This window comes from Falco naumanni, chromosome 2, assembly GCF_017639655.2.
Source record: "Falco naumanni isolate bFalNau1 chromosome 2, bFalNau1.pat, whole genome shotgun sequence".
In the NCBI taxonomy this organism is placed as follows: Eukaryota; Metazoa; Chordata; class Aves; order Falconiformes; family Falconidae; genus Falco; species Falco naumanni.
Window position 1 is genome coordinate 65,995,618 of NC_054055.1, and position 26,458 is coordinate 66,022,075.

At 44.9% G+C, this 26,458-nt stretch overlaps 1 protein-coding gene across 4 annotated transcripts in view; it reads right to left on the minus strand.

Moving 5' to 3' along the window:
• ADPRHL1 (ADP-ribosylhydrolase like 1) overlaps nt 1-26,458 on the minus strand; it is a 38,292-nt gene that overhangs the window by 6,792 nt on the left and 5,042 nt on the right. For 3 of the 4 annotated variants that reach the window (XM_040584588.1, XM_040584586.1, XM_040584587.1), the window contains 6 exons: nt 23,249-23,413; nt 16,812-16,937; nt 14,074-14,214; nt 10,882-11,009; nt 7,106-7,238; nt 5,849-6,002 (listed from right to left, as the gene is read on the minus strand). In XM_040584588.1, the coding sequence (XP_040440522.1) occupies nt 5,849-6,002; nt 7,106-7,238; nt 10,882-11,009; nt 14,074-14,214; nt 16,812-16,908 (653 nt within the window). In that variant the 5' untranslated portion in view covers nt 16,909-16,937; nt 23,249-23,413. Of the gene's footprint in view, nt 1-5,143; nt 6,003-7,105; nt 7,239-10,881; nt 11,010-14,073; nt 14,215-16,811; nt 16,938-23,248; nt 23,414-26,458 lie in introns of those variants that run through there. The other variant, XM_040584589.1, reaches the window with a different exon arrangement.

Genomic DNA, 26,458 nt, shown 5'->3' on the forward strand with positions numbered 1-26,458 from the left:
ATGTTCTTTCAATCATCAACATTGCTGCTACCTCTTAACTTTGCTTTAATAGCATGCTGCCGCGCGTAAAATGGAAAAAAATACTCCAGTTTATAACTTCTCAAGAGAGTTGTTGTTAGTGGCCTGTTAAAAAGCATGCAAAGTGCTTTACAAGCTTCGTGAGGCATGGTGTAGCAGGAGCGCGCAGGGCTTCGCATGGTCCCATATGGCACTGCCGGCTCTGTCTTCTGCGCTTTGTGGGCAGTGGAAGCGCTTAGGTGGGCAAGCAACGCTCGTCGGGGTGACAACATCTCCTCTGGGCCACTCCTCACTCATTTAATATCACCATGTCCTAATGAGAGGGCAACAAGGAAGGTGTTTTCCTTTCCTGCTAGGTAAAGCATAGGCAAAGATAAAACTGATGAGAACGCAGTTAGCAGGAAAACATGGTTCTGCCTCTGGGTTACAAAAACAGAGTCAAACCATTAAAACCAAATTTCAAGGCTGAGGAGCACAAATGTGCAGCTGATAGTTTTTGCTGTTGGCACAGGTCAGAAGTCAGTAGGTACCTCTCCAGACTTAAAAAAAAAAAACACCACAGGATTTGGATTATTTGTTTTCTGAAACCCCACATCAGGACTATGCTCTTAAATCTGCTTTGTGAAGGGTAACACCACAACAACCACACTGGCAATGTCCCTTGACAACAACACCCTTTAATCTGGAGGAAGAAGGCTGATACGTTGGACCTACACTTGAGTTTGAAGAATCAGACGCTTGGACAGCTGGGGATTTAGGCAATGCTTTAATTGCTGTGGATCAGTTACTGAACTAAATACTAAACCCAGCACAAAAGCGGGAGCCTACAGTCAATAACAATAGCTGGGGCTAGGAGGGGGAAAGGCAAGAGGTGTCAGCTGTCTGACACCATGAAAAGCTGCAAGGTTACTTCACTGTGCAGTGAAATAGCTTCATGTGCAGAATGCAGCCAGCATACCGGGAGGGGATTAATTTTTATGAGCAGAAGTGGAATAAAAAATTCTTTAAATTAAGCCCACATGTAGAAAATGCAGAAAGGCTGCAAAGAGGCTCATGCTTTAGGGAGTGTCAGGCTTGAAAGGTGCGGAAGGCCCAGCTGTGCCCCAGCAGCTGGCACCCCATGGACTCGGGAAGAGACTGGACCTGCCTGTCCCCCTGCGATATTATGGAGACTGCAAAGTGCGGGGCTAGTTCTTGTCCAGTCAAGTCGTAAAATTTGGATTTCACTTGGCTGCATTTCAAACGCACATGTTGAAAATCACATCCCTCAGCAGTGGGATGAAGTTGCCATCTTGAATGGGAGAAGGTCTATTTATAATGACTTTGTAGATATTTTTAAAGGCCAATAAAAGAAAAAAGCATGACAACTGGCCCGTGTCTAATGTGACAACCAATACTTCAAAGGTTTTTATTGGGAATAACCACATTTCAGCATAGCACAGGTGCATGCTCTCACGTGCATAATGGGGCAACATCCAGCCTTTCCTTTACTGAACTGACCACAGCTAAAGAGGCAAGGCTCCCATGTTACACCAAGATCTCCATTTGTCACAACTATGAGAATTTTCAAAATAAAGAAAAAACCAGAATTCACGGTATAATTGTCTAAAAGTATCCTGCTTCACTCTCTTTTCTATAGCCAGTCTGCTGATATTTGGACTGAAAGCTTGCCATGGCAGAAGACCGCTTGTCTCCCCCCTAAGAAGTGCCTGGTGCATTCAGAAACACATGTGGGGCCATCAGCCAGTGTGATTTAGGTTATCTCTGATCTCTCAACACAGCAGTGGAACCAGATGCCCTGCTTACCTCTCCCTCCTGGGCTACTTTGGATATAGTAAATGGCTACAGTAAAATATAGATTAGTCCTGCTTTCAGTGAGGTCAGCGCAGCCAAACCACTATTGATTGTGAAGGGATGAAGATCAGACCCTCTCTGCAAGGAATATTCACAGTCGTTAGTCACTTATGAGCTACAAAATTCGAACAGCTTCATTAAAATGTATTACTGGTGAGCCCTGTTCAGGATTCTCCTTTTCTATGCTAGAGTGTTCTTGCAGGATGCCATCTGAAATACAGCATTTGTGGGAGTACTGCATTGCCTAAAGTACCAAGACATGTTGCACAGGTCGAGTATTTGATCCATATTTACCAGCAAGCAGCAGAAAATGATCAAACAGCTATGGCACCTATTCAGGGCATGTGCAGGTCTTCCAAGATGACCTCACCTGCAAACCAGCATCATGACTGTGTAAATCTGAAATACATTCTGTGCAAGGGCTGTGGTACAATGACACTGAATTCTGTGACCACCACAAAAAATGTGGGTAGTGATGAGTCTGTGTTGTCCCAATGTTTGGAAAACACCATGCCTCCCTCTCAGGGAAGGAGGGTGAAATCAAAGGATTTCTCAGGTCTGGGAGCATGACCACCATTTTCAACAGACCAAGACATCATCCCTAATATTTCTTCACCATCTTTTCCCAACTGGCATCCTGCTGTTCTTAAACTATGTGACCTATCAATGAATTATAGTAACCTCTATATCAACTACGGATAGCCAACTCTACTCCCACCTATGGCCAGCAGGAACTAGGCAGGTATCCCCCGTGCACAAGGAGGGATCTACCAGATGACAAGGCAGATACTTGGGTTCCTCCCTGATGCTGTGAAATGGCCTAATGTGGACTTCAGCCTCCTCACTCCTCTCCTCCCGTGGAGACACTGGTTTTTATTGCTTCTAATGTGCGTGATGGTGCCTCAATGTGCTGCTGGTTTCTGGAAGTGCTGCTGCATGGTTTTCAGTGTCTGGAGGACAGACCAGTTGGGCCTCCAGAGGAGACAAGGCCACCTTCAAAAGTTTCCTGTCTTCTTGGCCCATGAATAATTAAGATGCATAACACAGGCAGCTTAGTTATTTGTTCTTTGACACTTATCATGGCAGCATCAGAGTGGCAACAGCCTGATATGCTAACAGGTAGCAGTGCAACCCTATCCCGCTGGCTGGCCTGCTCCAGGGAAACCTCTGCAGCAGACACCACTGTGTTGTGGAGCAGAGGAGAGCTGACGTGCCACGGCAGAGGGACAGGAGCTGGCACTGTCCCACTGCCCTGTATGCACCCTCCCGCACCACCGCATCCAGCCTTTCCACTCTGCCAGGGGTCTGGAGGCTGCTCAGCAGTGTGGTGTGGTGGCATTCTGTGGTGTCTGCTAAAAGCATACAGCTGCTGGAGCTTCTGGATTAGTCTCTGATGTGGAGAAAAGAAGGCCCTGTCCCTCGACTCTGAATTACATGTGAAATATCCAACCACCATTCTGCACGCCCCGGCAGCCTGAAGAACTAGCTACTGTGTGGGCAGCACTCAGGGCAGGGGCAGGGGCAGGAGAAGGCAGCACTACAGAGACTTCATCAAAAGACAGAAAAGCATATTGGAAACCACTGTCCAACTCATAGAAGCTGCCAGAGATCAATGGATTGCTCTTGGTTGACTGGGGAAATGGCCACAAGCTGGAGCGTGCGAGGTGCTGCATCCCGTAGGCCCCCTCATCCCTGGGCATTCCGTCACTGCCCAGCTCTGCCGTGGTGTTTGGTCCAACGACCTGCCCCTAGATAAGGAAGCCAACCGGGATTGGCTCTGCCTGCTCGGACGGATGCACAGGCCTTCATAGTGTTTTCAGTGAAATGGTGGCCAACACGCCGCTTGCCTTAACAGCTGCAGAAATGATGCTTTATGGGTTCAGTCTTTGGGAACCACCTTTTAAATTAGTTTCTCTCACTTGTCTGAAACAAAACTTGGTCCTCCCCAGCCTGGATTGAAGGTAAAGTGGGAACAGTTATGAATGCTCTTCAACTTTTTTTGTGATTAATTTTTCTAACGGAAGAAGAAAAGCCAAAATACTAGAGAAAAATCCTACCTTATGCAGGATATGTTCTTCTCTCTTCTCTACTGCTGAATTTATTACAGGTATGCTAGAGGCATCCTAAACTAGAAGGAATGTTTTTATAAAGTCTTGATATTCTCTTAAATCAAAAGCTGCTGACTAAATGCTCTTTTTTTCCCCCCACATATCTCCGAAGCAAACATGAAAGCACCTTGCAAAGCTGCCAAGAGAAAACATGCTAAAACAACAGCTCATAGTACAGAAAACATTTTCATACGGATATTGTCATGCAGGCTGCTAATCATAATGACAGGCATCACCTGCTCCTCTTTCTGCCACATAACATCCCAATGACAATTCCAGCAATTGCTTACATGGAAAAAGGAGTAGGAAAGTACTTATGTATTTTTAGCTATCTTTTTAAAACACAGTTCAGCAGCTGGAGGAGGACAGGAGAAACCAACACCATTAGGCACTTACTCAAAGTGGAAATTGGAAAGTGCTATGTAGACCTCAGTTTCTGAACTTCTGAGGTAAAACATAAGTTTAAACACCAGGGACAGATTCTGTGCTCACTTCTTCTGTGTCATTTCATTGAGGATTCCAGATTTGTGGCCGTGCTGCTGTAGGGGCATCAGAATCTCCTTCACCGGGGTTTACTATTTACTTTGCAGGAACTTTTAAGTGAATCATAATTTGTTGGTTTTCTTGAAAAATAAAAGTAAAAAATTGGGGAAAAAAAGGAAAAGGGGAAAAAGGAAAATGAAAAAAAAAAAGAAAATGGAAAAGGAAATGGAAAATAAGAGAAGAAAAATAAAAAAAAAGAAAAAAAGAAAAAGGAAAAGGATAAGAAAAATGAAAAAGAAAAAAGAAGGAAAAGAAAAAGAAAAAATAAAAAGAAAGAAAAAGAAAGAAAGAAGAAAAGGAAAGGGAAAAGAAGTTGAAGAAGTTGGAGAGGACATGTGAGGCAAGGCAAGGCAAAGTAAGGCAAGAAAGAGGAATAATGGGAATAAAGGAAAAAGGAAAAAAAAAAAGGAAAAAGGAAAGAGGAAAGAGGAAAGAGGAAAAAGGTAAAGCAGTTGTAACTCTTCTTCTTGAGGTTTTTGTGGTGCTCAGACTTGTGGAATGTATCACAGCCTGACTGCTGACCTATTACAACTGCTTGAAGACCTCGGCCAAAATTTCTGATACTGATACAGCAACATGTAATCTGCTCAATCTAAAAATAAAGAATGATGCTTAGGAAATAGTGTAAGATTAATTTATTTACAAACATTTCAGCCAGTTATATTTAAAAAAAACCCTTTTGTTCTGAAGACTGAAGAAGAGTAAAAGCATAATTCAGAAATTTTAGACACACTGAAGCTTTGCTGTTCCTTGGGAGTATTTTTAGTGTTGGGTTTTCCTTTTCTGGAAGCTTCAATTGTAACAATACCTTGCACCACAGAGCTGGTGTGGGGTTCAGTGGTTTATTAAAAGCTAATCCGTGAGACATGAGGTTTACAAGTGTCACAGACACATTAGATTTGAGAAGAAGGAGGAACACAGTGGTGAAAGGATTGTCAAATATACAGAGAATATCCCCATAAGTGGCTCCTACCATTAGTTTTGCAGGAAAGCATTAGTTCTGAAAATTAATTTCATATGTGTGATTGCTGGTCACAGCTGCTTAGGAAGTGGTATTATAGCAAGTTAGACTGAAATCAGTCAAAAGAGGTTTCATTTATTTTTTTCCATTTGAGATTGTCTCACTGGTTTGAGCAGCACTCTTTATACTCAGAAATCACTACATCTGTAAAAAAACCACAAAGACCATAAATATCAGTCCTGAATAATTCAGCTATCTTCACCTACTAACTCTCGACTAATTCCTTCTCTATGGATGTCGGTCAGTTATCTACAGCGTTTGATATAGTCTTTATAGAAAGAGAAAATGGCAGAAGCCGCTTTACTTTTCCTCCATGGATAGCCGGTAAAGATTCTCGCCCAAGTACTCGAGCCTCTCCCTTTGTTCCAGGTCCTGGTACAAGCCTCTGGGGACCTTGCTCAGGCCATAAACCAAGCCGTAGAGGCAGCCGGCAATGGACCCAGTCGCTGCACTTTCTCCTGCAGGTTTAAGCACAATTGCAATGGTCTCAGTGTCACCAGCACATACAGAACCAAACCTGTGCTGCACAGAGGTGGAAATACAAAACTGCTGCGGGGGCATGGTGGTGGCACGGTGAGTCGGTCCCAATGGCTTGCACCACCCCACGTACTGCCTCCGGTAGCACAGGTGAGGATGCCCAGGGAAGGGAGCAAGGCAAGCACGTGATGATGCCTCTGCAGCATGTGCTCCTGGGCTAGGAGCTTCTACAGTGTGGGGAAAATTCACTCCAACACAGCAGCTCTTGTGAGCAGCTAGCCATCATTAGGAATAAAGGAGGGAAAAGTAGTTGCAGGGCTCCCTGCTACACAGAAAACGTCCTGGACTGGAGTGTCTCTTCCTTCCTCACAGCACAGTGTGGCACTGCACGTGCTTTAAAGCCTCCAGCCGTGGTGAGCAGCACTGATGCTCCGTGCTGTGCCCGCGGGCTCGTGCCTGCTGGGCTCTGCGGTGAGGGTCTGTGAGCTCTCACCGCTGTGTTGGGGCGAGTGAGCAACCCAGCAGCTTTGCAAAGGGCCCATGCCAGGCTGGGAGGGAGGGAGTGATTTGGGGCTGGGGTCCTTTCCCCCCAGCTACGCTGGCCCTCTTGAAAGCCCAGCAGGATGCAGCTGCCAGTGAGAGAGTTATCTCTTGCGAAGCTGTAGAAGTAATAAATTGTGTGCTTTAAAGTGCTAGGTTTCATCTGCCTGGCACTGGTTGGGCACTGTATTATTTTTCTCCCTTACTTGGTTTTGCTATGTGCAGCTAAGAGGTTCCTTTACCTGAGGGACTAACATTTTGGTGGGGGAAGATGCCACCCCTTTACAAAGCCATGCTGGATTTACTCCTTGTGCACCTCTGGCGAAACCATGAGACTTGGATGGAATAGCATTCGAAAAGCACCGTGAATGGCTTGTGCGGCAGCTGCTGCTACAAGAAGGGGGTTTGTTTGGTGGGTAAAACCAGGGGCACAGATACAACAGGCAACGTGGAAGATCGGCCAACAGCAGCAGCCGACAGCCAGGAGGACTCTCTCCCACCCTTGGCAAGGGTGCAGAGCATGGGAGGCGCAGGGGGGCCTCACCTCCGTGGAACATGGAGCGGTTGCAGAGCTCCGTCCAGTCCCCGCCGCAGCCCAGCAAGGCATCGTAAGCAATCATGGGGGCATCGTGGCCTCGTCTGCCCCCCCGGCCTTCGGAGCTCCATCTCCTGTACGTCTGTGGGAGAGACAGTGGCGTCAAGGTAGGGCATTGACAGTGGGGGCGGGAGGCACACGGCTGTGCCAGGGTGACTTCTGCCCTGCTGGGTGGGAATAGCTCACCTCGCGGGGAAAAGGCAGGAGGCAGCCGCATTGCCCTTGCTGCCCACACTGCCCGCATTGCCCACATTGCCTGCACTGCCAGCATTGCCCGCACTGCCCACACTGCCCACACTGCCCGCATTGCCCACACTGCTGCCTGCGGCACAGGGCGAGACAGCACGGCCGCAGCTACCGCAGCACGGGTGGTGCCTGAGGCGCAGGTGTAAGCCTGCACCCCAGCTTAACGCACCAAGCTCTTGGCTGGCCATGAAGCTGGCTCGATTTAAGCAAGCCCAGAAGGCCAAAAAGTAGGTGACATAGATTCCAAGTTCACACCTTTGAAATATCTTATTATTTAAAAAACTCGGGTTGGTAAGGACTTACTTTGTCAGTCCTTTTCCTGCCTCTGGGAAATATTCTCAACTCCCCTTGTCACACATTTGCAAATGTTTCAATTAGCCAAGTTTTACATGGAGGGTGGAAAAGTTCCGATTCCGTTATTTCTTTAGGGGCTCAATTTCAGACTATGTTATCTTAAGCCCCTTCTCCGAATTTTTCTTGACAAGACTTTTCCCTCCTCTTCTACAAGTATTTGTTAAATAAAAGGGAAAATACTTTGCAAATGTAAGAAAAGTTTCCTCCTCAGGAGGAGAAAGAAGAAAAAAAACCCAAGCCCACAGAGAGGTTTGCAAAGGAAAACCAGATTTTCTCTAGAAGAGGTAGCTCCAGAACTTACTTCTTCCTGCCCCAAATCCCCAAATTAAATCAACGCTGATAAATGTATAGTAAAATAGTACCTCCCTTTAAAGGAAATGGGCAGCTTTATTTCCTGAACGTTAAGTTTCATTACGTTAGATCCACTTGTTGCTGCTTGGCTGGCTCTTGGTTTCCGCAACCCATATGCAGGGTTTGCATTTATATCTATTCACGTTACCCTCAGCCATTACACACATGCTTGTGGTTTATGTGCATATACATCAAACAAAGCAGAGTTGGACTGCAGCTTTACTCTGCTGCTGTCGGGGTTTTTGTTTATTTGGTTGTTTGGTTGGTTGTTTTTGGTTGTTTTTTTTTTTTTTCCCCCCATCTATAAAGTATTTCTGTCTTTATCCTGTCCTCTGACACATGCAGACTTTCCAGCCTTCTTGCTGCAGCTCAGAAGCTGGTGGAGCAGTACTGGCCCACGTGTAATACTACCAAAGGCAAGAGGACTAAGCGTGGAGGTGCTATTCTGGGTGCGCAGGCAGGAGGCTCAAGTGTTCCTGCATTTAGCCCTTAAGACCCCATACACTTCTGCACACGTCTGATGTCATCCCACCTGGCTGAAACAACTTTACATTAGGGATAGATGTCCTCGTGGCCGAGCCTGGGGGGACTTAACTGCACCAAGGCAGCCCTTCTCAAACTTCGTGGCCCTGTCGTGTGGCACCAGCCCAGCTTCCCTAGGGTGGGTGGGCAAGGACCCGTATCACAGAGTGCGTGGACTGGAGTGTCAATACCCGCTCCTTCCTGCTGAAGGCACTGAGCTGCTGCCAAGCCCTGGAGGTAATTCACAGGTCCTCTCCTTGCTGCAAACCCCTGCAGTCAGTAATCACAGCTGCCTCTGACTTTCTCACCCTCCAGGAGCTGACCCACTACTGGCTAGCACTCCCTTTCCATCTTTCCTTTTCCTTTTCCACCCCTTTTTTGGGTCCTTGCACAGTGCTGGTTTAAGCAACTCCATCTTAAGGGGATGAGCTCCTCAGAGTCCAATTGGCCTGGGTGACTTTGGTTTGGTTCCTCCCTTTTCTGTCACACACCATGTCCAGCATGGGAAAGTGAGCAGGGTGACAGATTTATTTGCAGAAGCAAGGCTGACCTCAAGTGCAGAGCAATGTCTGCCTGCTCACTGTGTATCTAGTATGTTCCAAACATGTACCACTGAAAAATGATTTATCCTACATTGGCTCATCTTGTATTAATCCATTCAAGAAGGAGTAATTTGCCTTTTTTCTAGTTTTCTCCAAATTTAAGCTGTATACCTGCTTATAGAGAATGTGACCGTTGCTGCTTAGAATTTTGAGGTGTCATTTCTTTTAGAGAGGGAAATTGCCTTTGTGATGTACTTGGATCAATCCAAGCCACATTTGAAGGCTTCACTTTCACAGCTCCTAAGATGGTACATGCCTGCGAAAAGGTGCATGTGGTCAAGCAGGAACATGTGTACAGTGACCTGCTGGCAAGAGTGGTGCCAGATATTGGTGCTTTAGTAATGGCCTGCAGAAAGGCGATCAGCTATACCTCCAGACACAAGTGGCCTGCTAGTTTGGAGGGAATGCAAAGGAAAACACTCCTGGGAAAAAGGCAGGCAGGATGGTGACCTTCTCCTCATTTATTCTTTCCATGGCTATTAACATGCTCAGCTTACAAGCATATTAAGTCTCTGGACTTTTGTCAGGCTGTGATCTCTGGCTGGCGGTGGAGTTTGAGGGTCAAGCAACATTTACCTTTGTTGTGCATCAAAATAAATAGCTCATAGGCTAAATTAGTTGGGCTGGGGTGGTGAAAGTAAATTTTGTTTCTGCGTTAGGAATTCATGCAGTTCTCTCTTGAAATGATCATGGGGAAATACTATTTTAGTTTCTCCTAAAGCTAAGACTCTGGTAGAACTGGAAGGAACAAAAAGCTGGTAGTGAATTCATGGCACTGAATTAATAAATAAACCTGGAAGGGGATCTATTCTTTATGTTTAGAGTGAGCAATTTCTTATTATCCACAGTCAATCTATCTTCCATTGGCACCTTTCACTGCATAGATAAGCACCTAAAAATATACTAATTGACTTCTCAGAATAGAACTGTTTTAATAGTCTGGGAAAAGGATTGATTTATGGGAAAGGGTGACAAGAATCACAGACTCATTGCTTAGCTGCTAAGTGGAGAGTTTTGAGAGGTGCCAGCACATATCAGAAAGCTTTGAACACCAGGGAAGAAGACACATTCTTTCTCTTGAGTTAAGAAAATATAACCAGAATTGATGAGGCAAAGGAAAGATCATGTATGCTATAAAGTAGTATCCCATGGGACGTGGTGAAACACCATCTCTTGAGACACTTAAAACTAGTCTGGGCACAGCCTGCCTTGGCAGAGAATTGTGTAGGATGGCTGTCGTCTGTTCAGAGGACCATGACTAAGTCCAGCTCCTAGTATCCTGGGGGATTTCTGTGGGACTCGGGCCACAGCTCCATTAGGATCCATCCAGTGACATGTTTGCCTTCTCCACCCTCAAATAGCTGTGGCTTACGTTTTGTGCCTGCTCTGGGTGTCAATACATCTGACATTCAGTCGGCCTCTCTGCCATGTTTCCTCCCATTGCAGCAACCCCAGGACTGGTGACAACTGCTTTCTTACGCTAACACATACCAGGGCCAAGAATGGGAGTTGTTTTTTCTTGCTTGAAGAAAAAGAAAGACTTCCTGACTACTCTGGCACTGGGAACAGCTGAAAAATCCTGGTGTGTCTCTTTAAAAATACCTCTCTGGGTTTAAAGGCTTTCCGAGCGCTTCCTGAAGTTCCAGTTACCTTTTCTCTCTCCTCTGCGTCGTAGTTGTCTGGAAAGACAGGTTTATTCTGATTTTCCTCATTGATTTCTCTCTCCTCCAAATAAAACTGCCACTTGGCTTCAAAATAAAACCAGTGCTCCTGATATTCTGAATACAAAAGAAATTAATGATGAAGTATTTCATCTTGGCAATCTTTTCAGTTTTACTTCAATACATGTTAAAGAAAATTACAGTATTGACTGACCCAAAACCCTAGGTATTTTACAGCAATGTACATTAAGCAGGCTTAGGTACTAAGTATGCATTTTAATATGGAGTGGGACATCTAACTGGAAACAGAAGGTGTGAACGAAGGGAATATTTTCAGTCTTGTGATATTTTTATGGTGTATTAAAATTACATTAAGATACATCAATATGAGATTTTTAGAGAACTTACTGAGAAATGATCCAAAGAAAAGGTAAGAGTCAACAAAAAGAGAAAAAAAATCAATACTATGCCAATTTTTATATTCCTTTCCTATGAGTAAAGAATATCTGAAAGTGCTTACATTTCCTAAATGCAAATTGCCTCCTGCCTCAGTTATCACTTTTTAATCACGTAATTTCTCCAGTATTTCTGTTCTGTTTTCACAGAGTTTCTATGTGATCTTTCAGGAAAAGGCAGATAGGAAAGGCCAAATTTTCCATTTGCATATATTATAATACCTATCAAATGTAGTAGAAGGGATAAACAGCACACACATCTGCTATCTGTGCCCACAGAAATAAGCCTTTTTTAATAACCATAGGTCTTTCGCCTTTTCCTGTCACTATTGGAAGAGTATCTCTAATCACGCTTAACACTGCGCGTGTAAATAATCTTGTGAAATTCAGTTTATTCTCAAACCAATGCTCTGGCTCAACCTTTTTATAAAAGATTATAAAGGTGTGTAAGTCACCCCGACCTGTTAAGCACACACGCATGCACCCGTCTGCAGAAACGAGGCCTGAGTGAAACCTGGCCTGGGAAGCCCATGGGGATACGGAATTAGAAAGCAGTGACATGGACCGGGCGGCTAAGTGTGCCAAGGCAAACTAGCAATTCAGTATGGGACTGCTGGCGTACAGTTTAAAATAAAACTGAGCATTGCCATTTTTTCCCTGGCTCTGTCCTGCTTGGTCTCTCCGTTGTGTGCTGCAAGTGGCTGAGGAGCATGCACACAGCCAATTTCTCTGAAGGACATAATCTGATTTTGTTTATTTGCCTAAATTGCCTCTTTGGCAATTAAAATCTTTAAAGCAGTTCAACTCCTTGCAAAAAAAAACCAAGCTGCCTTGTAGGACCTGATAGTCTCCCAAGGCTGCTGGTTCCCCAGCCCCAGACAGGGATGAGCCTTCAGCCACATGCCCTCTGTGCGGGGGAATGCCCAGCTGCCCTTCTTCTGAGTCCATGCCCCAGTTTTGCCTGATCACAAGGAAGCCATTCACTTAGAACCCTAAAAAACTAGGGTGGGGGTTAGAAAACAGAGTGAAAGTGCACTCACAGGCATCAGGCCAAGAGAGCATCTTGAGGGGAAAAAAAAGTCACATGAAGAAAATGTTGGCCGTTGAAGTGAACTACCAGCACCCACTCCAGCAGCTGGTTGCAAGACGGCTTTTAGAAATGCAGGTGACCTGACAGGTTTCTTTCTTTTTTTTTTCTTCCCCTACTTCCCTCACAACCATAAGCGATGAATGCATCAAAACCAAATGTTTGCTATGAAGTGCCTCAACAAGCAAGGTAGTGTGATTATTCCAATGCACAGGTTCATAAACAAAGGGATAAAGCAGCTGCAGGAGACCTGTGTTGCATGGGCGACCTGTAGCATGGTCAGAAATCCCTTGAGCCCAGCCTGAGACGATGGTCACATTTAGGCCCACAGGACTACCTGGGAAGTGATTGCAACTGAGTATTGGAGTGGTGTGTTGAATCAAGCCCTCTGCAACTGAACGCTGTGTTTGTTCTTCATGGGGGATAATGCAGCTAAAAAAGAGTTTTCTAAAACTGGAAGGCTCTGGCAGGGTGTCTTTGCAGTGCATCTCACCAGCCAAGTAGCTTAACCTTAATGCAGGAGATTTTTCCCACTACCAAAATAGGATGAAGCTCAACAATATGGGCACTAGCCGGAGAGCGTGCCTCAGGAGTCCAACATGCATACCTCCATGCTGAGGGGTCCTGCTCGGGTGGAGTGACAGGGACCTGCTGCAAAGCCACTCAGAGAGGAGCTCGCTCACACTAATCCTGCACCTGCTCCTCATAGGTCTCGGCTAAAAAAATCCTGGTGCACCATGAGGCACAGACGAAAACGCGGGGTCTTTCAGAAAGGCTCCCTGGTGTTCCTTTCAGATTTTAAAGCAGCAGCTTTCCTTCCTGGGTAAATCTTCATTTCTGAGTGCTCTCAAGGAAAGGTTTCCATTGAATTCAACCTTTCTCAACAGCTGCCCCTTGAGATTAACAGAAAAACCTCTTTCCTCGATTGTTTAATGTAACAACACTTGTCTGTCCATGGCAGGTCTCACCGTTGCAAATGCCTCGCTCCCTGGCAAGAGGGGACTAAAATACCTTTGCCGTGAAGATCACATACATTAGTAAAGTAGCAATGTCAAGTTCAGTAGTTGTGCTATGCTCAGTTGTTTTAAAACAAGGATACAACAGGTTGTATTTTAATATTGGTTCAGAAAAGCAACAAGTCAAATCTGGATTTGTGGTCAAAAGCTAACTCTTGGTCAGGTGGTATCTGCAGGTGAACTTTTCCAGGCAAAATGAAGAACATCAGTGGGTTTTCTTATGGAAAATATTAGATGGTGCTAACTGATGGAAGGGAGATGAATAATTCATATCTCAGCAGTTAGTTTGCCTAATAACCTGCTAAATATCATTTCCTCCCTCCCCCCTGCCCAGCAATCTTTGAAGACTTCCTAAAAATAAAACTGTGCAGTAGGGCATTATCATTGCTATTTCTCTTCGTATTTTTGCCACCAGTATACCAGGCAACTAACAGACAGTAGAAGAAGGTGGTACCACCTGTGAAGAGCTGACAGTCTGAGCAGAGAAAGCAGAAGGGCAGCCTGTGGAGATGGGAGAGTGGGGAAAGCAGCAAAATGGACAGACTGGGGAGCGATGTCTCTTTGGTGTCTTTCTAGCAAACATAATTTTAAGAAAAATAACTCTTTTGATTCAGACACATTACCTGCCATGTGGCGAATGGTCTTCTTGCAGTATTCTTCAGCCATCGGCACAACCTTCATCATCTCTCTTCCCCACTGTGCAAGGGGTTTCCCTTGTATTGCATATGCCACAAAGAGAGCTGTGCATAGGGACCCTAGAAAGCCTGGAATTCATTGGTAGAAATGATTAATTAATGCACGGTCTGTGCTTGTACCATCCTTGTCATGTCCTTTGTAAAATCATTAGTGGAATGCCTCACGGCTGTTGGGTAAGATTAATGTATATGACCTATCCCCCCCTGTTTGCAGGCTGGCTCGTGGCATGTTGAGATCCTTGGCTAACATGTGGTGTCCATTGGGTTACAACTTACTTTACATAGAAGGGAGCCTCTGTTCTCTGTGGTGTGATTTGACAGAAATTGAGGTAGCATTCAAAAATAAACATAATCCACTAATGTGATACCAAAAATCTTCTAATTGAAATAACTGACTTGCGCAAAGTGATTCAATTACAAGCTATACCATGTCACTTACAGATTCATCCAGCCCAAGGGCTGTGGTTGTTAGATCTAACACTACTTCTGGCTCATTTTACTCTAAAGGGACAAGTCCATGTCCTACTTGGACAATTGCTTCTTTCCTCTAAGGGGACAAGCCCATGTTCCCTTAGAGGAAAGAAGCAATTGTCCAAGACATGCTGTCGCCTGCCTAGCTGGGTCTTCCACTTTGGAAAAGAATATACTTAAGATGAACTTTCTGTTGATGGGTGCTGAACACTTCCATGATATCAGAAACAGAGGGGCTCATTTCTTGTCTTTTTTTTGTGCTCATGGTATTCCGTCAAAGGCAACAAAACCAACCCCGTGCAACGTGCAAAAGAAACTTAAGCAAACAACTCAGTCGTTTAAACAAGCCCCAGGTGAGCGAAGTATTGACGCGTGTGCATCTCTCAGTGCATGGGTACAAAAGCGCTCACTCGTGCGTAGAGGTAGTAAGGTAAGCATGAACTTTGTGTGTTTTGCTAAAGGTAAACCCAAATTATTTTAGGAGGTTAGAAGTCCAGATGAGACTATTACTAATTCTCTCTGCCATAAGACCTGCGATACTGCTCCAGGCCCAAGGCACATCTAACCCAGAATCTAATGGATGCTTTCATAAAGAATAAAACCCCAGGTAAAGCCAGCTCAAAGGGCCTCACCTGGGTAGGGACCATCTAACCCAACTGCCATAAGGATCCTTGAGTGCCACATTCAGCGTCAGGGCGGCAGCAGAGGCTTTAGAGGGTGAAGTAAAGGGCAGCGGGACAAGTCACTGCAGAGGGTGGCAGAGGTTGAGGTGTGCCCAGAAGGTTTTGGGGGGGCTGGCAGTCTCTTTCTGCCTGTTCCCCAGGCAGCCCCCTCCCCCTGCTGCTATCACCCTGCTCCCCCTCCTTGCAGCAGCCCTCGCACAGCCTGCTGCCCCTCACCAGGGAAGGAAGCAAGCCCCAGCAGAGGGTTCTGGCTCTGCAAATTATGCCAATAGGGAGCGAGCCTAATTGGCCTGGCTTCTCCACACCCCAGAGCTTCTAGATTAGCTCTAGGGCAATTTTAATTACACAGCTTGATTGCTTTTAATAGTGACAGCCTTTCTTGTCCGTTTGCCTGATCCCCTTTGAACAGAGGCGTATCTGTGGACTTTGCAGCTGCCTGTAGCAGCAAGGTCTGTGGCTTAACTGCGCACCACACAGGGAGGGATTTCCTTTGTCTGCTTGTTTCAGTCCTGACTGACACGTCAGTTGGTTTTTTTCAGACTTTGAGTTATGAGAATTGCAATTGACATTTCCCTGCCACCTTTCAGAATGGCGGTGAGGTCCATGGTGGCCCTTCCACCCCTCTCCTCTCCACCTCCCCGCTGTGCCACTTGCCTCTTTCCCTAGCTGAAAACTCCTTCTGGGTGAAATGCCTCCTTGTACGGAAGGTGTTTGACAAGGTGGATGCTCCTTGCTGCCTTTTTCTGGCTCTGCTAAGTCCTTTCTGAGGTGGGAGACCCGAACTGCAAGCAGTCTTACTGCTGCTAATGCGCCATAGACTTTATATATTGGCTTAATACTATTTTCTGATTTGCTTTGAATTCTTTTCCTCTAATATTATGCCATCCTGATGGCTTTTCTGACTGCTTCAGAGCACTGAGTGTGTTGAACATGTCACCATTCATTATGGTTTTATTTATTGCTGTTTAAAGCAGACAGAACGAATACACACTTACACAGCATAAAATTATCAGAATGACAGACCTGAATATTCAAAACAACTTTAAATCTATTTATTTATGTTTTGTTTAGAGAACGTTTCAGATTGTGTCCTAAAATGTGTGGAGTTAGATTTTTTTTGGCTTTCTACCTTTGCCTACAGTGATTGGATATGACAAAACCTGTCAAGAGAAAAATGTTATTATCTCCTGAACCGTAAACTCGCTTGATAACAGTGAGTCATCTAGATGTACATGAAACCTAAAATTTGATCAGGGCAAGTGACATGAACACGATCCAGACATTGGACGCTTTAGTTATTGGTATTTTAGGAAGGAAAACTTCTATGCCTGAGGTTGTTGTCTGCATAATATACAAGCAAATACATAATCCTATGTAAATATTGTATACATCTATATACTACTCAAGCAAAATTCAAACCAAGGCCTTGGAGTCTGCAAAGCAGAATCAATTTAACCAGGTGAATTCACAGCCTTAGGGACATCAGCACACCAATACGTCAGTGGGCATTACCTGTAGGGTGGTTATGAGTCATTCGTCCGCATTCAATGCTCACTTCAATCAGCGACTCCAGCCTTTCCGGCTTCCAGTATCGCATCCCTAAACACATGGCTTTTGTGGATGCTCCAAATCCAGAACCTAAAGTAAAAAAATAATGCCAAGCATTTTAAAGGAGACTAATAGTACACAAATATGTTGATAAAATGTGAAACAAGCACATTTTATCAATTCAACTCGTGTGTGGGAACTCCCCAGGGAATGGGAAATTAGCATGCAACACTAGTTACAAGTTTTGGAAGTTTCTTGCAAAGAATTTTGCTTCTACACAGCCATTCTGGTTTTACAGTTATTTTCCAATATTCTCAAGTGCTATGAAGAGAATAGTGGGTTCAGAAAGCAGTGTGCTTTCTCATTCACAGACCTTGTTCAAACTCTCATGCTATCTTTACTCATTCCTGGCTAATACCCACCGTTTTGCTTGCTCCAGATGCCAGCACTAGAAACAGAAGTTTGAGAAACAGATACACGTTTACTATCCACTTGTTTTAGTAGTCTTCATGCTGAGATCATGATAAAAACACTTTATATGAGTATCACAGCTGATCTTTTAATTTTGATATGTTTCATCCTAGAGAGTCCCACAGGTAGTTAAAATAGTTTCTGTGACATACTAAAATATTGTCCAAAAAGAACCCAAGGGCTATGGAGCCAAATCATCCTAAGCTGGGCAATGTCAGGGCTGAGGTTTTCCGTGTGACCTGAATTAGTGCTTGTGAGCACACTCACGCTACAGCCTACACTTACTGAGCTTGGTCTTGGGAATTTATGCCTTGTGCAGCACAGACTTCATTTATGGAATAGCTAATTCAGAATTTCTTTCAGTCCTCGGCATTGAGTGCATGATTCCAGGTGTTCAACTTTTAAACGCTTTATTGAATGGAGAGTTAAATTTACTAATGAGTTTCTCTGTGGTACTTATCACAGTAATATCAGGATGCTACAGAATTTTTAATGAGCTTATCTTTGCAAGACACCAGTGAGGTGATTATCTCCTCTTTGCAACTGGTGAGACAAACGTGCCCAAAAAAGCATTAACTCATTGCAGGAGCCCACCCTGAGATAGATAGGGTTTGATTTTTCAAAGTACTTGGCATTTTTCAGCGCTGTCTTTGCTCAATCACACTTCCCTGTGACCTTGGGTAGAGCTGAGAGCAATCAGCATTTCTCTCCTTGGCCCCTGGAAGATAAGGGGCATATTTATGCCACCTAATTTTAGCCTCTGTGGACCCTGCATTAGGAGCACAGTCTCCCTGTCTTTCCCAGGTAGGCAGCATGGAGAAAGGCTGTATCTCTGTTAGCCCGTCTGATGGTGTAGTAGGAGCAATTCATGGGCTGGAGCGAACTGAAGCAGCAGATGCCAAAGAGCCAGGGTCAGGGCTTCTAGTCACCTCTTTTGAGAAGAGCCCTCAGCTGTTCCCCTGGGCTGTGGCTGCTGTGGGTGCAGAGCGCCAGGGGCTCTCTTGGAGCACTGCTTGTTGTTTAGCATCGTCTCAAGCAGCTCCAGCTCAGGTGTCCTAGGATCATGAGTGTGATCAGAGTGTGGTAATGGGGCTGGCAGGAAGATTTATTTCAAGCCAAAGTGAAGCCTGAGTGAAACTAACATAAGTCACCCATTGGCATCTCCAGGTTCAATACAGACTGACTAGGATCTGAATTTCTCCCTTGGGAAATGAACTCTTCTCCCAGAAAAGCAGCTATCCTGAGTGAGCACCCTGGCTAGGTGATGGAATTAGGTTAGCTGAAGGCATTTCTTCCCTTCCTCCTCAAAATCTGATGTGCAAATTTGCATGCAATAACTCTTCCAAATAAGGCTGAACACCTGATAAATGTGACATGAAAGGGTTTGCAAAATACCATTTTATTCCCTGCAAGCTCAGAGCTTGCTTCCCCATTCCTTGCTAGCCTTCCTGATAACAGTGAGAGGGGCCCTCTCCAGAATGCCTTTGGTCACTGCTCCTCATGAAAAGGCTGGATACTTGTTCTGCAAATGGCATGTTTGCTCCTGTTATGTCACATACACTACCTCTGTAGTGCCTGATTATGAAGGAGCCAGGAGCAGATAAAACTGTCTGCCTATCCCACAAATCACACAGAAACCACCAGGAAGAGTCAGGAAAGAAATCCAGTCTTCCAGAGTACCAGTCAGCTTAACTGGGAGAATGTATCTTCTCCCGCTTACAAGACCAAACTGTTCATTAAACCGTCTGCTGCCGTAGAGTAGTGGATGAGTCTTTTTCACTATGCAGTCCTGGTTCCTCCAAAGCATGCAATCCACAATCCACGCTGGTTATCCAAGAGGGGAGGGTGTTGCACTACACAGAGTTGTTAATTAAATGACATCTCTTAGCATATACAAAGTGGAGGATGCACTACTGTAATCTGTCTGCTGCTCTGAAGAATCTTGTCTTTGCAATGTCATTGTGTTCCTCCAGTCTAGGAAGTTATATTAAAACCTTCTGCAGAATTAGAGAAACAAACTTGGTAACAAAAAATTCCATGACAGGGAGTAACATTAAGCCTAGACAGGGCTCCAGGTGATTAGCAGCTGTTAGCTTCCGTGTCTCCCTGTCTACCATTTGAATCAATGAAGTAAAGGACAGCAAGACTGGTCCAAGCAACAGGTGAGACACATGGGTAAGAACATAAGGACTGTCCTGCATGATCACACCAAAGGTTGACCTAACTTACCGTGTGTGATAGTGGCTAATGGAGAGGATACTTAAGAAAGAGCAAAAGTGTGATGATGCTACCCCTTTGTACTAACTAAGCTGCTGTCAATTTGTGGCCCTGGTCCAGGAGGCAGCTGGCTATCCATCTTTCTGCTTAATAACCCTTGAAGGATTTCCTTTGGGTGAATTTTCCCAGCTCTATTTTGAACTCACATGAACTGTAGCATCTGCTAATCAGCATTGGAAAATATTTTTTTTCATAATTAGGTGTTGTGTGAAGAAGTTCTTCCTTTTGCTTCCTTTGAACTCATGATCTGCCAATTTCATTTGGAGTCTCTGGTTTCTGTGCTGGAGGAGACTGAGTTTTCTGTGTCCCTATTCATGTTCTCCAAATGATCTATGACTTTACAGCTCTCTATCATACTACCTCAGACATCACAGCTTATGGATACTAGTCCAACCATCCTCTCTCATATTCTTTCTAGTTCTCTTACATCCTTTGGGGGGGGGGGGGGGGGGGGAGGGAGGGACCAGATTATATACAGTGATCAAGGAACAGCAGCTATGGATTTATACCATGGTGCAAACATGTTTTGTGTTTTGTTGTCTGTTCCTTTCCCATTAATTTCTGATAGTCTATTTGCTTTCTGGCTCTTATGGAGCAATGAAGTGATGAACTACATTAGCTCCACGATCCTTTCCCTGAGTGGTAACTGAGTCAGCAATTGCAACTACATATATAAAATTAGGATTTCCCTCCCTGCTCACCTATGGCTTTTCACTTATCTGCATTGCATCTGGTACTGCTACTGTGCCACATGGTTATTCATCATTGTGAGCATCTTCCACAAGTTGGCGTTATATTATATTTGACTTTGCTGATCCACTATACACTTGCATTTCTGGTTTGTTTGTGGACATGTTGAACAACAGAAGTTCAGCACAGGTACCTCCTTCTCCGTGGAGAAGACAGACTGCAATCTCCTGCTCTTCATTTACTGTCTTTTAACCAGTTGTCCATCCTCAGGAGACCTTTTCACCATCCAGCTTAGTGCCTCATCACTTAGTGCCTTTGGTGAGGGACCTCGTTGAGAGTCTTTTGGAAATCCTAACAGACCATCTTCACGATGGCTCCTTTATTCTTCCTGTTTCTTGTCTACTTCATGAGCTTTCTAATAGCATTCTGAGTTGTGAATTCTTGTCACAAAACCTGTGTTGACACTTTCTTATTACATCATTTTAATTTGTGCACTATATTATTCTCTTGCAGTATATAATAACTCAGTGTGCTTTTCTTCACTCCACATCTGTAGAATAATAAAGATCAGCTTAGTGGCTGCTAAGCCCTGAAGAGGATGTGTCTTTTGTGACTACAGACTGTTCGGCATGAGACCGTAGAACCTGGCACCTTTTTCTCCTGCCTGTCTGCGGTTTATCCTTCACTTTTGTTCCCCAACTTTCCACATTTTACTCATACTCTTTCCTCATGCTCCTCTACCAATGCCACCAGCAAAAAGGCACTGTTCTCAAGTGCCACGAGGAAGCCCAGCAGCTGCTCCGGCAGCTGTAGATAAGGACCTGTTTGGATGCTGCAGCCTCAGCCTGGAATACACACAGTGCAGGCAGAGCCAAGCTGCTGTTTGACTGACTTTTCAGTCATTTCAGTCAGATTCTGAAGGCACATCTCTGGCTCAAGGGGTACCACCCTACTCAGATTTTGGTTCCAGCTCTCAAACATCAGTGATTCTCCTCTGAAAAATTTGATTTTTTGGCAATGGAACAAAACATTTTTACCATGTCTCAGAAACGGTAGAGTTATCTGTATCAAAACCTTGAACAACCGCTGACAGACGGAGGCAAACACTCAGTGGAGAAAATTTTAGCCTTGAGCTTATCAACATCATAAACTGGAAACAAACTCTTAAAGCAGAAGATGTTAGACAGCCTTGGACAGGTCTTCTGGCCATCACAGGAATCTCACCAGCCTTTAACATAAACCAGGTACCTCTGCCATGAGTGCGGCATGAGCATGGCATGAGGTGGCAGAGAGACACGCCGGGCAGCCTGACTTAAGAATTCATGCTGCTGACTACGCCCACAAGAACTTGAGTGGAGGAGCATTGTATAAGGCAACACAAAATTACCTAAGCTAAGATTTCACTGGTCCATGAGGGCTGGCACATGAGTTCTTGCTAGAAGTGAGGTAAGACAGAATAACCACAGGAAAACAGCATTTTGGTTCCAGCTCATCCAAGATATCATCCATCTGTTAGGCATCCAGTGCCCGTGGAATGTCTTTGCCTCAAGAAGAAATAAATGAAAGTTCAATTTCAAAGTTAATTATGTCCATAGCAGTGTCAAGTCGCACAGTAGGCTGAACATCGTCACCTCAGGTCACTGCTGCTTTTGCTCTCAGGGTGAAAAAAAGGCTTCTTGAGACATTCAGGACTGTATTTGTCAGACCACACGGAGCAGGTGGGCTTTAGCTGCCAGGTCTTGAAACAGGAATTAATTTTAGATCCTTCTAGTCCAGAGTATCCCAAAAGCAAATAGTTTGTTGTGGAAAGCTGGGGAGGAGGAAGGCTAAGAGAAGAGTTGTAGCTCCAACACAGCAATGGGCCAGGGAACAGCCATGCTCCACTGCTGGAGGTGTTGAGAACTGCTCAGGGCCAGCAGCAGCTCCCACAATTGTTCTGACCAAATTTTACCCATGGTCAGTCATAAAATATACGACAACGGCTGAAGAGGCACTTTCGTAGATTTGCCTGGCTAATAGCAGGATGGGCAGAATACATGGGGAGGGGACCCTTTTCCCTCCCAGCAGCTGTTGTGAGGAGTGGGGGCGGAGTGAAGGATGCTTTTTGTGTCAGACTGACTGCAGAGACCCAGAAATAGCCATGGCATTGTGCCACTGGGTCTTTGCCACCATGTTGCATCAATGCACAATGCGGTTGAGCGGTGCCAGTATGTACTGTGGTGGTACAGCATCACACTGACAGTGCAATGTCTGTGTGAGCTGCCATCACCTTCTGGCTGTCTAGGTCTGCTTCACCTGGTGATGCAGTGTCTCAACGGGCTTTCAAGGTTAATTGCACTCTATGGCTATACGCGTACGTGTGTGCGTGTAATTGCATGCATGTTATTTAACTTGAAGTAGAAATTCAATTTATCATAAAATGAAATGATCATAAAGAGAAAGAAAAAGAGGTTCAGGGGTAGGGAAACAGGGCTAGGAATATTAAGGGTTATCAGCAAAAGTCATAGTTGTTAGCAGGGCATCCACCTGGAGAAAAGCCTCTGCTTTCCCTCCAGTGAATGCATTGGTGCTGAAAGCAATTTAGAGGCTTGGTTTTTGTTTCAGATATGCCATCACTAAAGAGATCCAAGACTACAAATGTTTAAACAAAAAATGGCAGAAAATATTTCTTAATATAACCATTAAACTCAAGGACAAAGATCTGGACCCCGAGGCACAGAGCCAAGAACAAAGTCTCTTTAAATAGATGTTAAAGCGGGAAGGGTTAGTTTACGAGAGGACATAGTGCCCTACAGAAGGAATTCCTGGCAGACCTCCTGCCATCCTCAGGCAAGCATGGAAACGTTTCAGGGGTAGTAGCCTTTGATGTCAGGGGGAAAAAGGAAACAATTTCCATATAGGCACAAACACTGAAAGCATGCATTATTCCAGCCAGGATCTGTAAATGGAAAGTGGTACTGTACCCTTTTCATTGAATGGTGTGTGCCAAGCAAGAAGGTAGTTGTCTGGTTTTAATTCCCTGCAGCCTTCGATGGTAGCGGGGTCTGGCCGCCTCCCCGGGAGCTTGTCGATAGCGTCCACGTAGCGTTTTACCAGCTCCCGGTACAGGTCCTCTAAACACCAGTAATCTGCTCGGAGGAGGGAAGAGAAGGTTGCTGTGTGAAGGCAGAAGAGCAAGAGGGCACTGACGACAAACAAGCAAGCTCACTATGCATTTAAGAAACATTCCTATTTCCACTTCCAATACACTGAGTTGTGTTTCTGGTGCCACTTTCACCACATTTTTGCACCCCCTGAGAGCGGGCTGGAGGGAGAACAGTCTCGTCTCTCTGTTCTCAATCCACTTTTAATTCCTTTAATCCAAAGATGAAGGCATTCTGTTCGTCAGCAGTAGCTGCTCAGGGGCTTTATTTAGACTCCGTGGTGTGAAGTATTTACAGAGGTGTCTAACCGTAAGGTGGGTGCATGGCTGTCGTGGGCGCTGGGTGTGTGCATGACGCCAGCTGCACCCAGCTCAGCCTGTTATTTGCAGATGGGGATCCAATTTAAAAGTGAAAACCTATTTTTTGAAAATTACCATCAAATTATTTTGAAGAGGTATGTATGATTAAACACAAAAGAAAATTACTGACCTTATTTTTAATCTATATTTTATATTTAATTTGTTTAAAATTTGTAGGTCTTTCATGCAGAGATCCCAGTATCCTATGTCAGCACAGTAACCAGAACTGTGAGCGTTCATAAAAATGTTTATAAAGATTAATAGGAGTAGTAAATCCATAGAGTCTGTAGTATTTCCAGCAGATAAATTTCTTTCTGGAATATGTCCACTAACAACATCTGTTTATTGATTACTATTACCAAGGCCTACAGTCTTGCCTAAGCAGGAACCTTCCCCCTGTTAAACATACGCTGTTTCTTCTGTATAGCTGCTTCTCTCAGCTGCTGTTGCATGTTGTTGGGCTTGGAGAGCCCTGCCCTCAGCCCTTGCTGAGGAAGAGCTTCCACCGGCATCTATTACAGTTGTGTAATCAGTGGGAACTGAGGCGGCAGTCGGGATTTGTCCATTTATATCTTTTCTACAAATGTAGAGACACTCCATTTAATACTTGGTTTGATGCACAGATTGAATGACACAGTAGGGGAAGTTCTTCTAAAAACATCTTCATTTTGTCAAAGATGGTGATTTCTTGAAATCCACGCAAGGTTTAATTTAAGAGAAAGTCTGAAGCCCCATAATCCAGAGCTGCTCACAAATGCCAGTGAAGCAGACAGGCAAATAAAGAAGATGCAGGGTAAAACCAAGATTCCCCTCTTTTCACGTAAAAAAAATACCCTATCAGTTACGCTGGCCATCCCACATACAATCCTAAAGGAACAAGATACTTTCAAGCTGCTGACCCTTTCCAGATTTAGGAATCAGGTGTCAGTTTATCTGGATTGGAGCCAGGAGTAGGATTTACCGCCCAGCAGCTTCTGCAGAAGTCTTGTCCCCAGAGCCAGAGTCCCTGTGGTCCAGCACCTCTGGGATGCCTGAGCCCACCATGGCTCCTGCACCTGGAGCCAGGCTGCTGTCTCAGCTGTCAAGCCAATCAGGCAGGTTCTTTAGAAATGAACTCTTACATTTTTTAAACCTGTGTTTAAGTCAGGGAGGAAAAGGCTTTCCTTGTTGCAGGGATAATTCACCTGGCTTTGGTGATGCTGTTCTTGTTCCTCCCTTGTGGGACAGGTTCCTGCTGGAAGCAGAATTTTCATTCATCCTTCATTGTTGGATCGACCTTTCAGTCTGTGCACGTGGTGGATTTGGGGAGCGCCACTTCTGTCTGCAGCAGTGCCCACAGCCCCCACCTGCTTCTGGCCATGGCCTTCCTTGGGACATCTTCCATGCAGCTGGCAAAACTGGCCAGAATCACCTCCCCAGGTGAGAACTGCCTTTGTCCTTAATACAAACCTCCACCTTGTGCTTGGCTGCTGCCACCGGCTCAGGCTGGGAGCTCTCCCAAGGGCAGCGCCCTGGCAATGGGACTTCACAGTGAGCCTAAGCCTTGGACATGTCCGTCCCAGCCTGCCAGCATCCCGCATGTTCCTGCAGGCACGCACCTGCACCCAGGGGATGCTGCGGGGGCAGGTGAACAGGAGGTGTGGGGAGAAGGGCAGGAGGGACAGGAATATTCCTATTGCTTATTCACCCTCCTTTCCCTTGCTCCCCACCTTTTTTTTTTTTGGCTGGTAATGTTCCAGACACACAATATACTCTTTAGAATCGCAGCTTCCGTGGCAGTGAGGGCTCCCCACTCCAGGTCACCAGGGCTAGGGCTGGCTGCCTTCAGCCCCACGGACCCATGTTCACCTTCCTGAGCTTCACTCCACTGACCTGGGTGACGCGGCACACAGCCTGGGCCATGAACAAGCCCAGTGGCTTTTTTGCATTCCCCTTGCCAGGAGGAGACACTGCTTCAGGCAGGAAGCAGAGAGAAAGACTCTCTTTCCCCTATTCACCAATGTTACTGTGAAATGAAGTTTTCTTACTAAAATTCTGCACTCCAGCTTGTTGCTTTCTCACCAGCCCATAAAATCACTTTTTAAATAAGCTTGTCTGATCAGGACAAATAAATGAGAGTGTAGGATAAACACAGCCGATGGGAATTATAGCTGAGACATTTTTTCTTTAGAGCCATAGCGCTCCTGCTATATTTAAGTAATAAGATTTATTATTTCACTGTTAGTCTAACTGGCTTGATTACCCAGAAGTTATAGGTTTAAAGAGTTTAATAAGAAAGAAACATATGATACGTATTTAATCATAGCCTATATTCAGAAATATGTTAGTCATCTTTTTTCTTGATAGGCTGACATCTTGCCCTTATCTTTAGTGTATTAGCCACCCCTTAAACCATTGGTTAGCTAATAGCCAAGTATGAAGTGTCCAACACACTCTTCAACTGATCTCTATGTACTAAATTTAGAGCAGATTGGAAGCAGGCAGATAAAGCGGTGAAACAGAAGCACAAGGGAGGTTTCATTGACGTGAAGGATAGTTAGCCACGTTGTGAGCTTCTGCTACTGTTAGTTATCCAGCGTTACGCGTGTTTTTTTTTTTTTTTTTTAAATCAGGGGTATTTTTGCAGAAATTAAAAAAATTGATTCATTCTGAAGAGGCAAAATATTGCTGA